Source organism: Lygodium microphyllum, chromosome 2, assembly GCF_053477565.2.
Source record: "Lygodium microphyllum isolate KBCC chromosome 2, Lygodium_microphyllum_v1.1.10, whole genome shotgun sequence".
In the NCBI taxonomy this organism is placed as follows: domain Eukaryota; kingdom Viridiplantae; phylum Streptophyta; class Polypodiopsida; order Schizaeales; family Lygodiaceae; genus Lygodium; species Lygodium microphyllum.
In genome coordinates, this window is record NC_141136.1 from 39588900 (window position 1) to 39607796 (window position 18897).

At 41.6% G+C, this 18897-nt stretch overlaps 1 protein-coding gene across 4 annotated transcripts in view; it reads right to left on the bottom strand.

Annotated features, from left to right (window-relative positions):
- Positions 1-16774, bottom strand: part of FZL (FZO-like protein) — a 30866-nt gene extending 14092 nt beyond the window's left edge. The window contains exons 1-5 of one of the 4 annotated variants that reach the window (XM_087692241.1): positions 15519-16771; positions 14819-15387; positions 14433-14501; positions 7942-8139; positions 7695-7826 (exon numbers count right to left, since the gene is read on the bottom strand). In XM_087692241.1, coding sequence (XP_087548367.1) covers positions 7695-7826; positions 7942-8139; positions 14433-14501; positions 14819-15387; positions 15519-16278 — 1728 coding nt within the window. In that variant the 5' untranslated portion in view covers positions 16279-16771. Of the gene's footprint in view, positions 1-7694; positions 7827-7941; positions 8140-14432; positions 14502-14818; positions 15388-15518 lie in introns of all 4 variants that reach the window. The other 3 variants (XM_087692240.1, XM_087692248.1, XM_087692244.1) reach the window with 3 other exon arrangements.
- Between the last annotated feature and the right edge of the window lie 2123 nt (positions 16775-18897).

An 18897-nucleotide genomic window follows, 5' to 3' on the forward strand; every position in this document is an offset into this window, starting at 1 on the left:
GGGTTGCTAGAGTGACACATCCGGTGCCCACATGCTCTGCTGCTAGTCCTCACTGCCCCGTCAACGTTGGTCTACAACGTAATCACGTCACACGCCTATTGGTCACCTCGAGCAATCTTCTGCTCGGCTGTTGGTCTTCTTCACGGCCTCTTTATTTGTTGATTGTGTATCGCCTGTCAATTGTGTCTATTGACTCGAGAAGTGTGCACAGACTGTACTCTGATACCAGTTGTTTGAGCTCAGCTGGGAATGAATAGTCGTTCGAGGAGTAACAGTGACCTAGAGTCAAAGAGGGAGTGGAAGTACGATTAGATTTGAGTATACCAACAATGTGTTGGTACACAAAGAATAAAATGTATTTATACTTGGGGGATATAATGGTGCATTCACATGTACAACTGAATAGTGTGTGTGCATTGTACACGGAGGTGAAAATGGGCCTTTATCCCAACATACGAGCATTGAGTTTAAATGTGCCTGAGTCTTTGCCAACTCTACCTTATCACTGGAAGATAGTTTGGACTCATCGCGCAAGGAAGGACGATGAATAGCCTCCGTAACAAGCTCTGCCAAATCATAGGACTCCAAAATGGCAAGCATCATGACCTGCCAAATGCAGTAATTCTTGCCATCGAGCTTTTGATCTGATGGAAGAGCCGATAAGATGGGCACCTTCCAGTCCATGATTGCCTGAAACTCTACCTCGGCCTTAGAAGGCATCTTCACCTACAATGTATGCACAAAACACAAAAAGCAACCCCCTTTGTCTGTGAGAAGACAGCGTGCTAGGGCTCTTATTCGCTCATCTTGCTCCTTCACCCACTGGAAGCGATGAAAAGGTAAAATCTGCACTTGAAGGCCCAAAACGCAACCTTCTTCCTTCTCTAACAACAAAACCAACTAGCAATTTTCGCAAATCTTCTCCTATCTCGTACCCCCACGTTCGCCTCAGCCTTATTCTGATGTGCAGCCCTCTTGCTCGCACTTGAACACTGAAAATGCAACCTTATATCGCACTAAAATTTTCCTCTTCAAATGGGTCCCTACCCTAGGTCACTCCTTCAATTGATCGACCGATTGTATGGACGGAACGGCCCTGTAAGTCACTCATCTTTCTTGACCGTAGTTACCATGTTTAATTAGAATGCATTATTGTATGGTGGATTGATGTGTAGTTGTTTCTTTTTTTGCAGAGTCCATTCGATGCTCCTTTGCGGCGGGACGAGGTTTCGGACTAGCTCGCCCTTGGATCCCTGGAGCTCACACACCCTTCTTTTTTGGCCACGTGATCTGTGTAGATAATTTCTATGTAGTAGTAGTATCTTGCCATGATTATACCGGTCTCTTTCATTGTGCGATCATGTATTTATTTCATGTATCAGTGTTATGATTTAAGTACACTTTGTCTTTATTTACACGAGCATTGTACACATTTCTGAAACTATTTTGTATGGTCCAAATAGCGCGCATACCGTGTTAAAAAAATCTAGTGTGTGGCTTTCTTATTGATTTAGAGAGCCAATGCTATTTTAGACATTAGTGTTAGTATCCATGGTTCAAAAATATTAGATTTTTGGACAAGTTTTAGCCAATTTTTGATATTTTAGATATTATATTTTGTAAAACTCCATACAACTATAGACAACTTCTAGATTATAATAACATGTAAAAAAAAAGCATGTAGCTTTCAACTAATTTGAGAGGATTTTATGTAAAAAGAGAGATTGGCGAAATCGCGCGACACGCGATTTCGCTGTTTTCAAGCAATGAACAGCACTCCAAAGTGGGAGATGAAAGAGTAATCTGGCTGAATTCTAGCCAGGTATCCTAGTATTATACCCCCCTTTCGGAGTCAATGGAAGCATCATATTAGCGATCTAAGCAGCATAGAGGAAAGCATTATTTTATACACGTTTTTGTCTACAAGAGTTTTATCTTCCCATAATGCAGGAATAAACTGACAGGCTTCATCTCTGTTAGTATTCTTATACATTTTCTATTTCTTTCTCTGAGTATTCTTCTACGTCTTCTATTTCTTCGAACCCCTTCTCTTCCGTGGGCTGATTTGGAGCTGATATCTTCAGTCATATTTAGAGAATTAGCTACAGCAGTGTTCTTTAAATTCATTCTTTACTCTACAGAAGACATCTTGTCAAAATATGCAAGTATTATAAGCCCCTATGGCAAGGCAATGTTTATAGATCATTCATAGATGCTTTGAGTTGAACTAAGAGGAGTGTTTTCTCTTATTTCTTGGCTGTGGTAACTTATCCTTATTAGGAACTCAATTTGAAGCTCTCTTCAAGCAAGTCTCTTTGCCCTACAAGCCTTCTAATTGACTCATAAGCTTTTGTCCCTAACAGTCTACATTGAATGTAATCATGCAAAGTTGATTCATGCTATGGCATCATGTATGAATGATGGAATGCAAAGTTGTTTATGATACATGACAGCATATTGTACTTGATTTTTTTATTGCTCTTACAATCAAGAAAACAAGCTTGATTTGAGTTAGAACTTATGAGATAATACTCTTGTGATCTTTGCTAAGAACATGCAGTTGGAAGCTCTATTAACATCTTCAAGGACTTGGCTTGAAACCTTCAACCCTTCTCTTATCTCTATCATCTCCAGAGTCTAAGCTCTTGAACCCCCATATATTCTTTTCTCTCAAACCCCTGTGATTGACGGTGAAGTACCTCTTGAACCTTTAAACATTCACTGTAATCTACTTATCTCTTGAAGACACATCTCCATCTATCTTGTCAAATTTTCTTGCCAAACCCCTGTGGTAACCTTCAACCCTACGCGCTGCGACAACACGACATAGAGAATATCTGCATATGTCTCCATCTCGAAGATCTAAATCTCCATCAGTCCTGAGGGCAATCTCCACGGTTTGCAACCTGAAATCTGTGAAAACAATTGTTGGAGACAATTGAAATCAAGGCCAATAAATAGGCCAAGAAAAATGCCAAAAATAATGCAGGTTCTCTGCATTTAATGCAATCAACTGGACAGCCGTTGTCGGACCTACACTCTCCGACTGCACCAAACCTGATCGACTATGCTAGATGGCACCTACACTCCCTGCCGCCTACTATATGGACCGACTACCATGTGGATTATCTGGAGAAACTACTACAAAACTGCCCAGATTTGAAACTGTGTATCTAGGGAATGTCAATCTCTAACACCAGTCAACAACATGTCATTCACATAAAGAATGAGAATCAAGAGATTTTCCCCATCTTTACGAACATAAAGCATGCTTTTAGATTACTGAAGCCAAGAACAACCAAATATGCATGTATCTTCCCGTACCATGCCCTAGGTGCTTATTTCAAACTATAGAGGGCCTAATGCAACCAACACACCTTACTCTATAAGTCATTCTGAACAAAGCCAAGAGGTTGAGTGACATAAACCTTCTCATAAAGATCACCATTCAAAAAAGTAATCTTCACATCTAACTAATGCACACACTAATAAGAATGGACAGCCAAAGCAATAACACTACAAAGAAGAGTCATGCGTGAAGTGAGTGCAAATGTCTCATCATAGTCAATCCCATGTTGTTGGACATACTTTTTGGTAACAAGGGACCCCTTGTAGTGATCAATGCAACCATCAGATTTTTGTTTTAGTTTGTAAGCCCGCTTTTGTGCCTACGACACGCCTATGAGAAGGAGACAAGACACATACTCCTATGTGCCATTCTTGTGTATAGAATCCAACTCTAACTGCATGGCTATCATCCAATGCTCACTCTGAGAAGCATCATTAAAAGAAATGAGCTCTTCATTACATGTAGCAACGAGAGCTTGTGCAATAAGATGAGATTAAGCATGTCTAGTGGCTGCTCAAGTTTTACCAAAAAGAGAAACATATTGTTTGCTATCCCATAAGGTGTTTGACTGTTAGTAGATATGTCGATTCGTGGCTAAGTCTGTGCATATGATTCAGTGGACTAGGGCACCAACATATTGTCCTGATTATTTAGACATTTTTCCTAGCATTTTATGATGGTCATTTTAGCATTTTTACAAGGGCTGACCTGACATGATTTATGGCATTATATTTGTCTATTTATTCAGGCTTCTCCTCTACATTCATTGATCATTCATCACCTGACTGGTTCAAGTGGAGGGAGAGGAGCCAATGTCAGTGCTTTCATAGCCAGTGACTCACATTGGTTTTGTATTGTCTCATATCTTGGCATATGGATTCCATTTCTCAAGTATTTCTTTGCTTCTGAGTTCCTTGTGTAGTGTTCTTTTCTTTTGCAGTGTTTCTCTTTCTCTTTCCTTTATCTCATGTTCAGCAATCTATTACAGCAATTTTCACACTTTCGTCATTGCATCCACCTTTGACATAGTATCAAATTGCATGATCATTGTTCCCGATGCTGTTTTACATTGTTTCAGGTCTGAGTTTTGACTTTTCATTTGCTGATTTGACCTGTTCTAGCTGCTGCGACTGATTTACAGCCACATGACCATCTTCTGATCATTTTCAGACTATTTCCTGAGTGTTTTGTAGACTATCATTTTCGTTTTCAGCTTTTTGGGACTGTTTCAGGGCTGGGGACCTATTACTAACCCTTCCAAATCTGCATTTTGGTGTCTCCTACCTACATTTTATTGATCAACACCTGCATTTTGGCTGTTTGCTCCTATGCACGGCTAGGCAACAATATTTTCAGGCTGGTTCTGATTATTTTTGGTCCGCTTTCTCACTTTGTCCACTGCTCAGCTTTAGAGAGGATTCATGTGCATCCAGATGTCGTGTTCTCCTCACTACACTCTATTTATGGTTGATCTTTTATCTATGTGCTTTCTTTACTGCTTGGAACTCGTGCAATCCTTGCGAGGCTGTATTTTTGGCATGTTTTTCTCTCTAAAGATCCCTCATTTCCCGAGTATCTCATTGCCTCTAAGTTCCTTGTGCAGTGTTCTTTTCTTTTGCAGTGTTTCTCTTTCTCTTTTCTTTGTCTCTTGTGTTCAGCAGTCTATTACAGCAATTTGCAGGCTTCCATCACTGCATCCACTTCTAACACTAACAGCCATCTAGTAACACACTTTGCTCCTCGAAAAGCAGCCCTTTCATGATAAACAGAATCCTTAGCAATATCATAATCAATGGCCTAAATTTCCGGCTGTCAATTTCAAGCAATAATGGCTGATTTTGTTGTTGTACCCCCTCGATAGATGGCTGGAAATGACCATTTTTTGGTGAACTATGCTGAAACAAAGGAATAAGCTGTTAAACATCTCCATCGATCCGACAAATGGCTGATTTTCTGCAATCAATGAAGGGTTGACCTGCATTTTCAGCAAATACCACATCTCTACTCACAAAAACACTGTTTTTAGAGGGCTTATACAAGTGGTACCCTTTGCCTTCCGAATTGTAAGCTATGAAAATGCATTTGATAGCTTTAACTTGAAGCTACTGTCTCTTTGGCTATTGTACCAATGCATATGCTAGACATGCAAATATGCATATCAATCATGACATGCCACACCTCACAAGGCGTACAATCAGTCCAAGCTTTGGTGGGGCTATGATTCAGCATATACATTGCACACATGATAGCATCAAGCCAAAATTTTACGGCCAAATGATACTTACCGTACTCATATAGGATGTAGGAGCAAAGGTTTCCTCATAATCTATGCCCTTCTTCTATGCATAGCCTTTTGCTGCCAACCGTGCCTTGTACCTATCAATAGTGCCATCAGCCTTGTGTCTGAGTTAAAAAACCCATTTCGTGTCAATAGTTCTCTTACCAAGTGGTATCCACAATATCCCATGTAGAGTTAGTGGCAATAGAGTCTAACTCTTCTTGCATGGCCTCCATTCAATGTGCGTCTTTCTGAGCTTCATCCAAGGAGGTAAGCTCATCATTATCTAGCAATGGGCTCATGAACACATACTTATCACAATGATTTACTTCTATAAAATCAACCAAATGGGCCTCCCCTACATCATGTGCTACATGCCTAGCAACCCTTCTAGTACGCTGAGCTAAGGAAGTATCCATTCTACTCTCCTAGAGTTTGCATAACTGTTGAGCTAAAAAATGCATTAGCTTCACTTAAACAGCCCCAAAACATGCTTAAAATGAAGTAACCTTGTTTATTTAAAAGAAATGTGTTCCTAGAGAGTGTCTAGGTTCCATAAGCACAAACCCACTTGGGAGGGCCCAAACTTTCTATAAATAGGTATGTTGCCCTCGATTCAGCTAGACATCTCGTTTTTGAAGGTTTCACATGTCTTCAGCTTGTTGCCCACACCCCTTTCGCGGAGGACATCGCAATCTCAGCTGTCCCTTACTGTCATCTACAATCTAACGTCTGTTTCTAGCCTTCCACCCACAAGGTACTTTTGGCACATGAACACTATATTGACACTTAGCACTGGCTCCCCATCTTTGTGCCTATCTGCTATGCATGGATTATTTAATAGATTAATTTTGGATCATCTACCTCGTATGAGATATTTCAATGATGTGGTAAGTGTGACTATGTCATGTTGCTCCTCCTATTGCTTGAAACCTAGTGCATCATCTTGCATTAAGCTATTGTTTACCATATACTCTACCGATACTATTGTCTAGAAATTGTCTTGCTGCCTACTTCTTGAGGACACAATCCTAGAGTGCAGGCTTTGATTTGAGTTTTATTTTCATTCTTGTTAGTGGTTAACCTGGAAGAATTGACATTCTCTTCCCAAATGGCATAGCTATTCAAAATCCCAGTGGTCAAGTAAATGGAAGTCAGTAATGCCATTGAACACATTAATCTTGATCTAATAATGCATGCACAACTCATGAACAAGAGGGTATCTACTATCCAAACTATCTTCTACCTGTTGAATCAGATATCATTCATCGCATGGGATTGGTCTTGGGTGAAAGCTTGGGATCATGCATTGACAACAACAAATCACTGCAGCATTCTTCATATTCATTGAGAAAATCGGGCAGTACTAGCGATGAAGGCAGCTGCAAGGGAAGGAAGAGGGGCACAAAGGGTCGAGAAGATGAGGAGGGGAGGGGAGAAGAAGTTACGAGAGAAGGAAGAAGAGGGAGGGTCAAGTAAAAAGGAGGCAGAGATGACAGGACTAATTAAAGCCTCAGCAGAAGGCAAGGAATGACACCCCCCGTGAGATTTCTCTTTGAGGGGGATAAGGGAGAGAGGGAAAGAAGGGTTAGGGGTTTAGGCTTCTACCTAGATAATTGTCCATAATGGGTTTAGGGCTTAAAGCTTCTGCCTTCATTGTCAATCAACTGTAATAATTATCAGTTGTAAAGGCATTAGTGGTATTGCCTGTCCATCCATCTTTGCCTTTTCCCACATCCAATTACCTTGATTCGAGTCTACCCTCTTCAGGGTTTGGCACCCAGTTTCCAGGCTTTGGGATTTCCAGTTTTTGGGCCTATCCTCTTCAAAGTGCAGAATCAGATGTGATTTTTCTAAATTACAGCATTCATCAACTTGTACATTTGATTTGAAGTCTCTCCCCTTATTCTTTTTGTTTAATCACTGCGGTATTATTTTGCAAATTATCGAGTGCAATTACACCAGTACTTTCAACTTTGTGTGTCTCTCCCATTCAGTGAAATGTTCATTGCAAGTCTCACATCAAACATCAATATAGCATACACACTATTGTGCTTGGCCCTTTACCTCGCTCTCTGTAAAAGGTCTATCTGCTGATAAGACAAAGAGCACCAAATCTGCCCGAGGCACAAACTCCTCTGTAAGTCTCTGCTGCCGTTTGAGTATAACGTTTGTACCTGGGGTATCTACGAGGTTGATCTGCACTGACCAAATGAAGCTTAAAATTATGAGAACATCACAGAAAGTCCAGATCCTGCATATAATACAGTCTATTTGGATCAGGCAAACTAGAAACCTTAACATCAGCATTCACCTGTTTCAAGAGTTCAGCAGACAAATAGTGCATGAAGTGTCCATCTGGATGCCTCTCAGATCTTTCCTTTCCATCAATCCCACTACTAGCATGTCGGAGTAACGCTATTTCATTTGTGGTTGGAAGAACTCCCTCATTCAGATATCTCTTCCCAAGAAGGGCATTTATCACAGATGATTTCCCAGAGTTGAATTCACCCTTTTCATATCAAAGCACAGAATAAATACATCTTTGGTCTAGATCTGTGAATATTAGTTAAAGCAGAATGAATAGCCAAAGTTTAAAACATGATGATCATCAACTCTTTTTCAACTTCAGATTTTCCCTCTTGCAAACAATGTTGGGTTTCAAAACTTACTTTCGTGAATATGATTTATACTAAGCATCATGTGCCAAATGTCAGTTGCCTACTGATCTACACCAACAGTACACAGTTTGATTTAGAGATTGGTCCTGTGTAAACAGAAATATTGAACCACTGTATATGCCTTTTTCGGTTTGGGATGAAGGTATATTTACTTCAGAAAGTACAAATCCTTATGTGCATAGACTCTGCCTTCACACAACTTCAAAAGTACAAACCTTTATGCACATAGTCACACTACCTTAGCACAACTAGACTTTCCCTCCACATTCCTGTGCTTAGTAACGTTAACTCCTTGCTGAGATCACTATTAGAGAGCCACACAACACACCTTGACCAATTCTTTACTTGCAGACTTGTAGCATTGTCCGTCGCAAAGTCATGGGTTGCAGAAGTACAAATCTTTATGTGCATAGACTCTGCCTTCCCACAACTTCAGAAGTACAAATCTTTATGTATATAGTCACACTATCTTATCACAACTAGACTTCCTTTCCACATTCCTGCGCTTAGCAATGGTGACTCCTTTCTGAGATCACTATTAGAGAGCCACACAACACACCTTGACCAATTCCTTACTTGCAGACTTGTTACATCATCCATCATGAAGTCACAGGTTGCAGCAGGACGAATCTTGATATACCTAGTCACACTACCTTGGCACAACTAGACTTTCCCTCCACATTCCTGCACTTTGCAATGGTGACTCCTTCTGAGATCACTATTAGAGAGCCACACAACACGCCTTGACCAATTCTTTACTTGTAGACTTGTAGCATCGCCCATCATGAAATCATGGGTTGCAAACAAGTGTCTCTTGCAGAAAAACAATCCTCGCCATCACTATGACAAGAGGTCTAAGGCAGAAGTACCTGCACTAAGGCTAGTCGAACATGCAAGATGTGCTTATTAGCCTGCCATTTTGTCAATCACTCATCTCTTGGTTGAGAGCTCCATCAGAGTCTGACAGAAACATTGGAGCTCTGACCATTCTAGATTATTCAGTTTATCTGCATTCTTTTTGAGTGTGTTCAGGTGTGTTCAGTGTTCACACTATGCCTAGGTAGAGCAGGGCAGCCTGTTTGCCAACTGACATCAGCATTTTTGCACACCAGGCAGGCTGATCAGCCGGTTTATGACTGTCAACTGCATTATTTTATTCCCCTTCAGCTGATCAGCCAGTTCTGGCCACTTTTGGCTATTTATAGCAGTCACACAGTTGGGGGAAGATCATCTAAGTTTTCTGCAGGTTGCACACCCCTACATCATACTCCTCTATCTCGAGTGCTAACATCGTCATCAGCCTGATCTGGTGCCCTCACTGATGTTTTGGGCTGTGTGCAAGGACTGATCAGTCCATCATTGTATTCAGCATTCATTTCAGATTCAGTGAAGATTTCACTTCTCTTCTTGCTATCTTTCTTGTCTTTTTTATCTCCCTGTTCGTGTTTCTCTTCCATTGCACACTTTCACGCAGTATCATTGCCTAAGTGATGACACAGAAGTTCCAACTAGAGGAGACCACACTGCTACTGAAAATGCAGGTGTAGCTGATTATTCTCTCCATTCAAGTTCTTTTATAGCAAAACACAGCAGATTTAGTGTGTGTGCAAGTCTAAAGAGATGGAGTACCACCCGTTCAATGTGTTTGATGACTCAAATGAGGAGTCTATTCATACTCCCTCAGATAGGCATTGTGATCACTGCGAAGATCAGAGATTCAAGCCCTGTTCTGAATTGACACCATCTTCTGACAAGTCTCAAAGATTGCAGCAGCCTTCAGCTCCCCCCTCTCTCCATGTCTCCCATAGGGCTTGTCCTAGCCTGCCAATGCCTATAATGGCACCTTTTGTTCAAAAGCTCATTCTCCCTTCCTTACCAAAGATTGGTTGAATGGATCTAATTACTCCCTTTGATCCTACGAAGTGGGAGGCTCAACTATGGATCATGTAGTCCTTTGGGGTCGACTCAACTCACACACCTGGTTAATTTTCTTTATGAGCCTACAAGATTCTGTCCTTGTTCATGTACACATGTTGCAGATGGAGGCAAAAGTTTGGACAAGGCTTTCTTCCTTGTACCATCAAAAGACTTTCACCCACCATATCACCCTAGAGAAGCAGCTTCAAATGCTCTCCGTTGATAACTCTCCTTCTATGAAGGATCACATCAACCAAATGGAGGATATGCAGGATGAGCTTGCATCCCTTAGTCAAATGATACCTTCAGAGGATATGCCAATGGTTCTCCTTACCCAACGACCATCTCCTAAATATAATGCTTTCTACACCAACCTTCTTACCTCCAGAGCACATGAGACTCTTCTTTGGGAGGAGCTAGCTCTGCTTATATTGGAGAATGACAAGTGTCGCGAAGAGATAGGAGCCAAAGGATCCATCTCTACCAAGGCTTTTACCAGAAGTATAGGAGGGGGAAACAAGAAGGGGAACAAGAAGGCAAACAACAATAACAAGAAACAGAATGACAAGAAGGATGAGAAGAAGTCTAAGCCTAAGTGCCCACACTACAAGAAGGGCACTCGTCTGGAGGAGAAGTGTTGGCACGAGTATCCCCATTTGAAGGCAAAAGACAATTCAAAGGATTCAAAGGCTAACCCTACTATTACAAATTTGATCTTTGTTCATTTATTTAAGGTTGAAGATACTACACTTGCTTCTTCCACCAAGGAGAACCCATGTCCTATTGACAGAGACCTCTCAACAGGATTAGCTTCAAGATCTCTATGCCAAAGGGGGTTCCATCACCATTGGTGACAATTCTTCCGTCCCAATACGTGGAGTGGCTGTCAAGAAAAGTGGCAAGACAGTATGCACTCATATCATATCAAAGAGACTATAGAGTTTGTAGGATGAAACATAGTGTATGGCAAACACACAGAAAAAAAAAGACTCAAAATTTCAAAAAAAGAAGAGTGAAGAAGATGATGAATTGTGAGTCACTCTATCATGATGAATGAACCATGTTGATACCATGGAGCAAAAGCTCGAAGATAACTGCCCTAGCTCAAGCAGTCCTATAGGGAACTGGCACTGTGAAGGGAGCGAAACGCAGTCCTCCAAGCAATAGGGTATCAAAGGAGTGGACTAAGGAGGAGACAATAACCAACAACCGCTATCTCTCAAAGGAGTGGATTAACAAGGAGACGATACCCAACAGCCATTGTCTCTCAGTGGAGCAGACTGCAAAACCAATGGCCATGGAAGCCACTGCACCTGAAACTAGGTGGGGGAAACCTCCATAGCACATTGTGGCAATCTCCAAGAGGGCTTATTACCGCGTGGGGTCTTAAAGCCTTCATTTGCTCGAGAGGACTTAGAACGCATCAAATGCATCTTATTGCCTGGAGCATAAAAATCCAATAGCTGATGCAGAATGATCTTTGTGGCCCAAAATGGGGAGTTGGCATAACGACTGCCGGGTTCAATGGTATAGTTAGAAACTAGGTGGGGGGCCCTTGTACATCCCCTTCCTAGTAGGTCACCCATTCCAGTTTTGTTCACACCAGTGTATGCTTCACCAAAATTTTCCCATAATTGGGCCATAATTGGGCTAGCCGTCTAGGCCCCAAAACCTTAAGGTAATGGATGACCTTGGGTCTATCCAATTATGGAAATCTTCCTCAATTTAGCCTAGGATTCAAACCTAGTCTCAACTCATCGCCGTTGCACCAATAGTGAGCTAGTTTTCTCTAGCAAGTGTGGATTGTATCTCCAACACCCCCCCTCAAGCCACACCTTAGTTGAGGTCCTAGTGCCACCCAAGCTTAACAACCTGAGCTCTAATACCAAGTTAGAAACTCGATGGGAGCCCCTTGTACCTCCCCTTCCCGAGAGGTCACCCATTCCAGTATAGTTCATGCCAATGTACACTTATCTAGAAGTTTCCCATAATTGGACTAGCCATCTAGCCCCCAAAACCTTAAGGTGATGGATGACCTTGGGTCTATCCAATTATGGAAATCTTCCTCAATTTAGCCTAGGATTCAAACCTAGTCTCAACTCATCGTCATTGCACCGATAATGAGCTAGTTTTCTCAAGCAAGTGTGGATTGCATCTCCAACAACCCCCCCCCCCCCCCCTCAAGCCACACCTTGGTTGAGATCCTAGTGCCACCCAAGCTCAGCAATCTAAGCTCCGATACCAAGTTAGAAACTTGGTGGAGGCCCCTTGTACCTTCCCTTCCCAAGAGGTCACCCATTCCAATATTGTTCACACCACTGTGCGCTTAACTAAAAGTTTCCCATAATTGGGCTGGCCATCTAGCCCCAAAAACCTTAAGGTGATAGATAACATTGGGTCTATCTAATTTGGAAATATTCCTCAATTTGGCCTAGGATTCAAACCTAGTCTCAACTCATCAATACCAAGTTAGAACTTGGGTGGGAGCCCCTTGTACCTCCCCTTCCTGAGAGGTCACCCATTCCAGTATTGTTCACACTAGTGTGCACTTAACCAGAAGTTTCCCATAATTGGGCTAGCCATCTAGCCCCCAAAACCTTAAGGCGATGGATGACCTTGGGTCTATCCAATTATGGAAATCTTCCTCAATTTGGCCTAGGATTCAAACCTAGTCTCAACTCATCACCATTGCACCGATTATGAGCTAGTTTTCTCTAGCAAATGTGGATTACATCTCCAACAGGTATGACAACAATCTTCGGTGGGATAGGGAGCAAAGGTCAATGACACCAATGGTATGACCGTTCTTGCCACAGGAGGTGCACCCAATGGTCGGTCCTTCCATCTGTGTAGAGGCCATGGCACGAGCATGGCAAACACATAAAGGGAGGAGGGGAGGGAAAGGTATCTCCCAATGATACAATAGAAATAGGGGAGATCTGAAGGTGATGACAAACCCGCAACCTATCTTTGCCTTCTCCAATGAAGAGTATCTTTAGCTCTCTAAGAACCTCTACTCTGATACCATGTCAAGAAAAGGTATGCTATGATACCATGTCAAATCATGGGTCATGATGTATGACTCCCACCAAAGAGTTACTCCATCTGTACAACACTTCTACACATGAATCTTAAATCCCTTTGATTGCCACATGGAAGCAAGGGCACTATTAACCTCCTCCACTTGGTAGTATACAAACTTCCTATCATCCTTACAGCTAAACTTCAAGAGGGTAATCTTCTTTCCCATCACCGCTTATCTCTCTCAATGAGGGAGATCTGGAGGCCCACGACCTATAGGGCATCCCCCATGATTGGCATTGACTGAGAGATGCCAATCTTCTCCCCGCCTTTGCAAGGTTAGGGTAAGTGTGATGGAGATGCTTGAGATGGCCCCAGCTGACCCTTGATCAAGAAAGAGATAGACAAAGGATAGGTAGAGTGTGAACCATGTGAAGAAGTAGGTGAGAGCTCACACTTTCCATAAACTAATCCTCCATGCACGCTCAATGGAAGAGAAACCACTTAAGTTCCATTAGTCCTCTTGAATCCTGTAAGTTGTCAACTTGACCCTTACATCTCAAACTTAGAATAGTGCAATCAATTATCATGCTTTACGTACAAACTCACTTGCCTCTTTTGACATGTCCAAGGATGTAACACCCCTAATGCCCTCCAAGTGCAGGTTTTCCAATGTGTTCATGAGACTATGAAAGGGCCTACAGCCCAAGTATTGTGATCACACCAAAATTCCTACAAATGATCTCCTAAGTTCTCCATGTGATACACAACAGCAAGTGCACCCAACAATGGAACCAATGGGATCTCAAAAAACTAAAGAGCAGTGACCAATGGGAATCCCTTCTAGAACTTCTTCAATCACTTATAAATAGTAGGGCGCATATCCCTAGTGAATGTGGAAAGTCTATGATTTCACTTTCCTTTTGGTAGTAACCTTGCATTGCTGCTGTATTTTTAATTTGAGTTGCACAAAACAGTCACTATTATTTTGCCGTTACATGGATGGTGTTAATTCTGTCTTTGACTTTACCCAAAACTCAATAATAATTTTTATGAAGCATCTAAATGGAAGTTATGTGTCGCTTGATGTATATATGCAACTATTTAGCCATGTTATTTTCAAGCTGTTGCTATTAGAGACAGATGTGCACCTTTGCAAACACAAAGTTCTATATAGAGATCGTACCACAATCATTAGTAAGAATGGTTCATCTAGCTGTGCAACTGCATCTTCAAGCAAGGAGATCTCTTCCATCTGTTAAAGCGAATCAGAAACATTTCCTGTCAATCCACAAGAAGCCAGGCTCATGCAAATAACTTCAACTTACCCTTAAAGACCACATAACTTGCACCAGTCAAATCACAAACATTGCGCATATTAGAGCTTGAAAGAAGAAATCAAGAGTCCGTAAATTGAACAACAGATCAAAGTCCTCATAAATTGGGTGAAGCAAAACACACCACAACGTTTCAAACAAGAGAATATTAACAACAAATGCACACCTAGGGGATGGTTTTGTACTGCTTAACAAATACAAATACTTTACAAAAAAACCAAAAATGCTAATGTACCTCAGGGGATGCTTCATGGACAAGTTCAATCAAAGAGGTTAACAAAACTCGTTCTTCATCCAGAATCAATTTGGCTTGTGTATCCAGGGACATTAATTCACCAACTTCAGAAATGTTCTGAACAGGCTCATTAAGCCCTGGGCTTGGCAAAGACATGTCTGGTTCACTCAAAGACCTTCCCATGCTCTCCATAGAAGAGATCAAAGATGAAACCAGACTGTTTATGCTGTCCATTTCCAGGTTTCTAAGTTCAACTCCATCAAATACAAGCCCATTCCCTCCAGCCTTCACTGCTGAAGAAAATATGCTCTCAGGTGTAAAAACTGACTGAAGTCTGATGTTCGATAATCGTAAGAAAACTGGAATGCTGACCCCTTCACAAACACTCCGAACAAGGGTTGATACATCTGCATCTTGTGGTACTTGCAAGATCAAAAGGTCTGCTCCTTCACTAGCTGTTGCAGTCAAGGCAGATTGAGCTGAAGCCACACTCCTGGCTACTAGAGGTAGAACAGAATTTTCTGAACTAACATTCTGCATCATACTGCGAGCAACAACAGCAGGAAGACCTGCATCCCAGTAGAAACAACAGCAAGTTTAACAAAGCCTCAGAGAATCTATGTGTCAATGCATTTCAACAGCACAGACATTAAAAGCAAAAGAAAAAACAATCCCAGAAATTTGTGCACATATCAACAACCTTCATCAGAAAGAAGTACCCCACTAGCCCCAGATGCAGCAGCAATGTCCACTCGCTCAGCTACAAGGAGCCCAGCTCTTCCTCGAAGTATGGATTTCAGCACACAAGCAGCCTCATAGACCCTAGCTCCAGTATCACCCTCTGCACCTCCTAAAACAACCATTGTCAACCCACCTGCCACAGCCAAGTCTAACTTTTCCAGTGACTCCTTTGCATCAGGTCCAAAGACATCCCCTGCTGTCACCATCAGCACTAGTCCTGGAAGACGCACTTCTGGCCTGCGATAGCCCCCAGGAAATATGCCAGCTGCTCTGAGGGTAGCTTGTCCTTTCTCTATATTTCCTGCTCCTCTGAGGGTGGCTTGCGCTCTCTCTTGCTTTCCTCCAGAAATCACTTCTGTATCTGTTTGTACTTCTGACTGTGCCTCAGTAAATGCTGACGAAGATACTCCACTCTCTGTTTGACTATAAACACCACCTTCAACGGGTACAAGATCTGCCTCTGCTGCATGCATCTGTACCATGGCTAGACCTTTTGGCATGCTTCTGTCCCCAGTCAAGAAGATATCCTTCCGACCATCAAGCGATGTGTAGCTCAATCTCCATCGTTTCTTGGGTGAAAATGCTGGAGCACAACACTCGGAGTCCCGACTCAACAAAATGGCCCTACTTGCGCTTAGTAATGCCCTGGAAGGCTTGCAAAGAGGATAAAACCTATCAGCGGTCAGTACAACTTCTGCAAAATCTTTGCAGTTAGACATTGTCGTAAAGCACGGCGATTTTCGCTGTGATGATAGATGAGCTACTGTGTTCTAAGCATATGACACAGCAGTGCAATCCCGAGGGTTGAAAGAAGCTGGTGCGGCATGGAAAAACGGACCGGGCGCATCCAAGTCCATGAATTTTTGTCAGTAGGAACTTAAGCTTTACTACGTTTGTTGAATGCTTGCCCCGCAAAAAGCTTCTTAGAGGAAATCCCTAATGTGCAGGCAGAGTTTTTCATGTTTCCACCTGTCTTGCTTAACAGGTTGCAGCGTGAACAATCGATCAAAGCATTCCATTAGCAAGTTCCTGTGCGCATCGAACGGGAGCAAGCTTTGCCAGCCTCTCCTGTGAGTGACGTGAAATAAGGCCGTCTCAGTTCCACACAAGATTCAGGAAGAAGCTTGCAAAGAGGCTCCATCCATGGCTTCCCCGTCGATACGTAGCCTCCCGGCTCGGGACTGTGTGGATGGCATGCATTTCTGGCAAATCGTTTTTGTATTTTTTTAATGCCTCCAAAAAACAAAAATTATCTAGGCAGGCTCGCTTTATTGAGCCACGTAGGCGCACCATAATCTGAGAGGATGAGCAGAATTGAAAATGCACAAAAAAAAAAGACAAAAGAGATTGAAGTTTCCATTTTGAAATTGATTTATCTGGAATTGAAATGAAAAAGAAGTGTGTATGATAGCCCATGCACATGAGTTACAAGTACTCATATGTGGGTGCTTTTCTTACATGGCGCATCTTTAATGTCTACCCCCTTAGCATGCATGTAACTAACAGGAAAAAGGTTGTAACCTTGAAGAAACGAGACTGTGGTCCTCATCAGGCACACGTGGCACAATGCTATTTGTTGTAGTCCAACTTTCCTTGTGCGAGGAAGCTTGAAAACTACCTTGAGAATCCTATCGGGCAGCTCTAGTCCTATGCCACCACTCTTATGGCTGCCACCTTGCATTAGTGTCTTGCCTTGCCACCCCTATAGCTTCCAACACTACTCTTGTTCATCCAACACTGCTTCAACACACCACCTCTCCATCCTCCAGCCTGCAACTCCTCCATCATCCAACACTGCTCTAGCATTACTGCCATCCTCTGGACAATTGCCTACAACAACCTCTGATCAAAAGTGCAAGCTAGTGTGGTAAGCTTTTGATTATGCTAGAGTGAATGTTCTTCAACATTTGAAAATTTTGTAGCTGTGGTGTGGTGAGTAATGGCATGTGTTTAGGATTAACCTACACAAAGTACACCACTAATTAATCCATTCGTTGTAAGCAACTTCCTTTTGGGTATCAATTAATCGTAGATAATGATAGTATTATTGTCACATAGTTATCTCTCTCTCTCTCTCTCTCTCTCTCTCTCTCTCTCTCTCTCTCTCTCTCTCTCTCTCTCTCTCTCTCTCTCTCTCTCTCTCTCTCTCTCTCTCTCTCTCTCTCTCTCTCTCTCTCTCTCTCTCTCTCTCTCTCTCTCTCTCTCTCTCTCTCTCTCTCAATTGTAAGATCCCTTGAACATGTTTTCAGTGTTGAATTACATCTTCTAAGCCACTTTCTTTTTTGTCTCCAAATTATTATAGATTATAATAGCATTGTAAATTGCACTCTTTCACATATATGTCTTACATGTCTTTGTCATGGATTTCAATTCTATGAACTTGACTCAATTAGCTTGCATTAATTTGCCAATATTTTTCACATTGGAAATTTGGATTGAGTACTATGTATTAGTATACCTCGGTAGATGCATCATTGTTTCCAAATCGGTATTTGGATACTCTCCAACTATAATCTTTGGATAAAGAGCTTTTTGGTTTATATAATTTCATATTAGTCTCAATCTATACAGCTTATAATATAGTCTCAATTCATCTATTATTCATTTGAGAGGGACATACTCTATCCATTCATGTATAATCTCAATCTATAACCTTTCTGCATCAAAATTTTGCCTCATTTTCGTAAATGATTATAAATCAATTGCTAACCTTTGTGCTTTGTGCAATTTCTAATGTATAATCTACAATCGCTATAACCCAAAAAGCAATCAATAATCTACAAAATGTTAACCTTTGAACAATTTCTCAATCTATAATCTTCTATTCATGTCCTAAATTAATCTATGGCCTATGATTGCTGATCTTTCTACAACAAAATCTTTCATCGCTTTCGTAAGTGATCCTAAATCAATTCTTATTAAAGTTAAGAAACTAATGAACACAACCATCAAGTAATGTTGCAAGTCCTCAACACTCTTTTGATGTCCCAAACTCTCGACCTTTTTCAAATGTGCATGCCTACAAGCCATCACCGGACTCTCCTTGTCACAAAGAAATACTCCATCATTGCATAAAGTCTCTTCAGCACCAACTCGAGTGATGGAAGGGCCAACAGCATGCAAAAAGAAGAGTGAGATCAAATCTTGTTGCCAAATTTCCACTCTTCTTGACTATTATTAGGATAAATGGATTTCCTTGGATCAAGGGAATTTGAAGGCTAAGCATTGGGTTGAATTTCCTTGAGATGTAAATGCAAGTTCTGGAACAAAATCCACAAAAAGTCAGTGTTGAAATAAGTGGGACAACTTGAAGAAGGCATACATGAAAGAGATTAGCA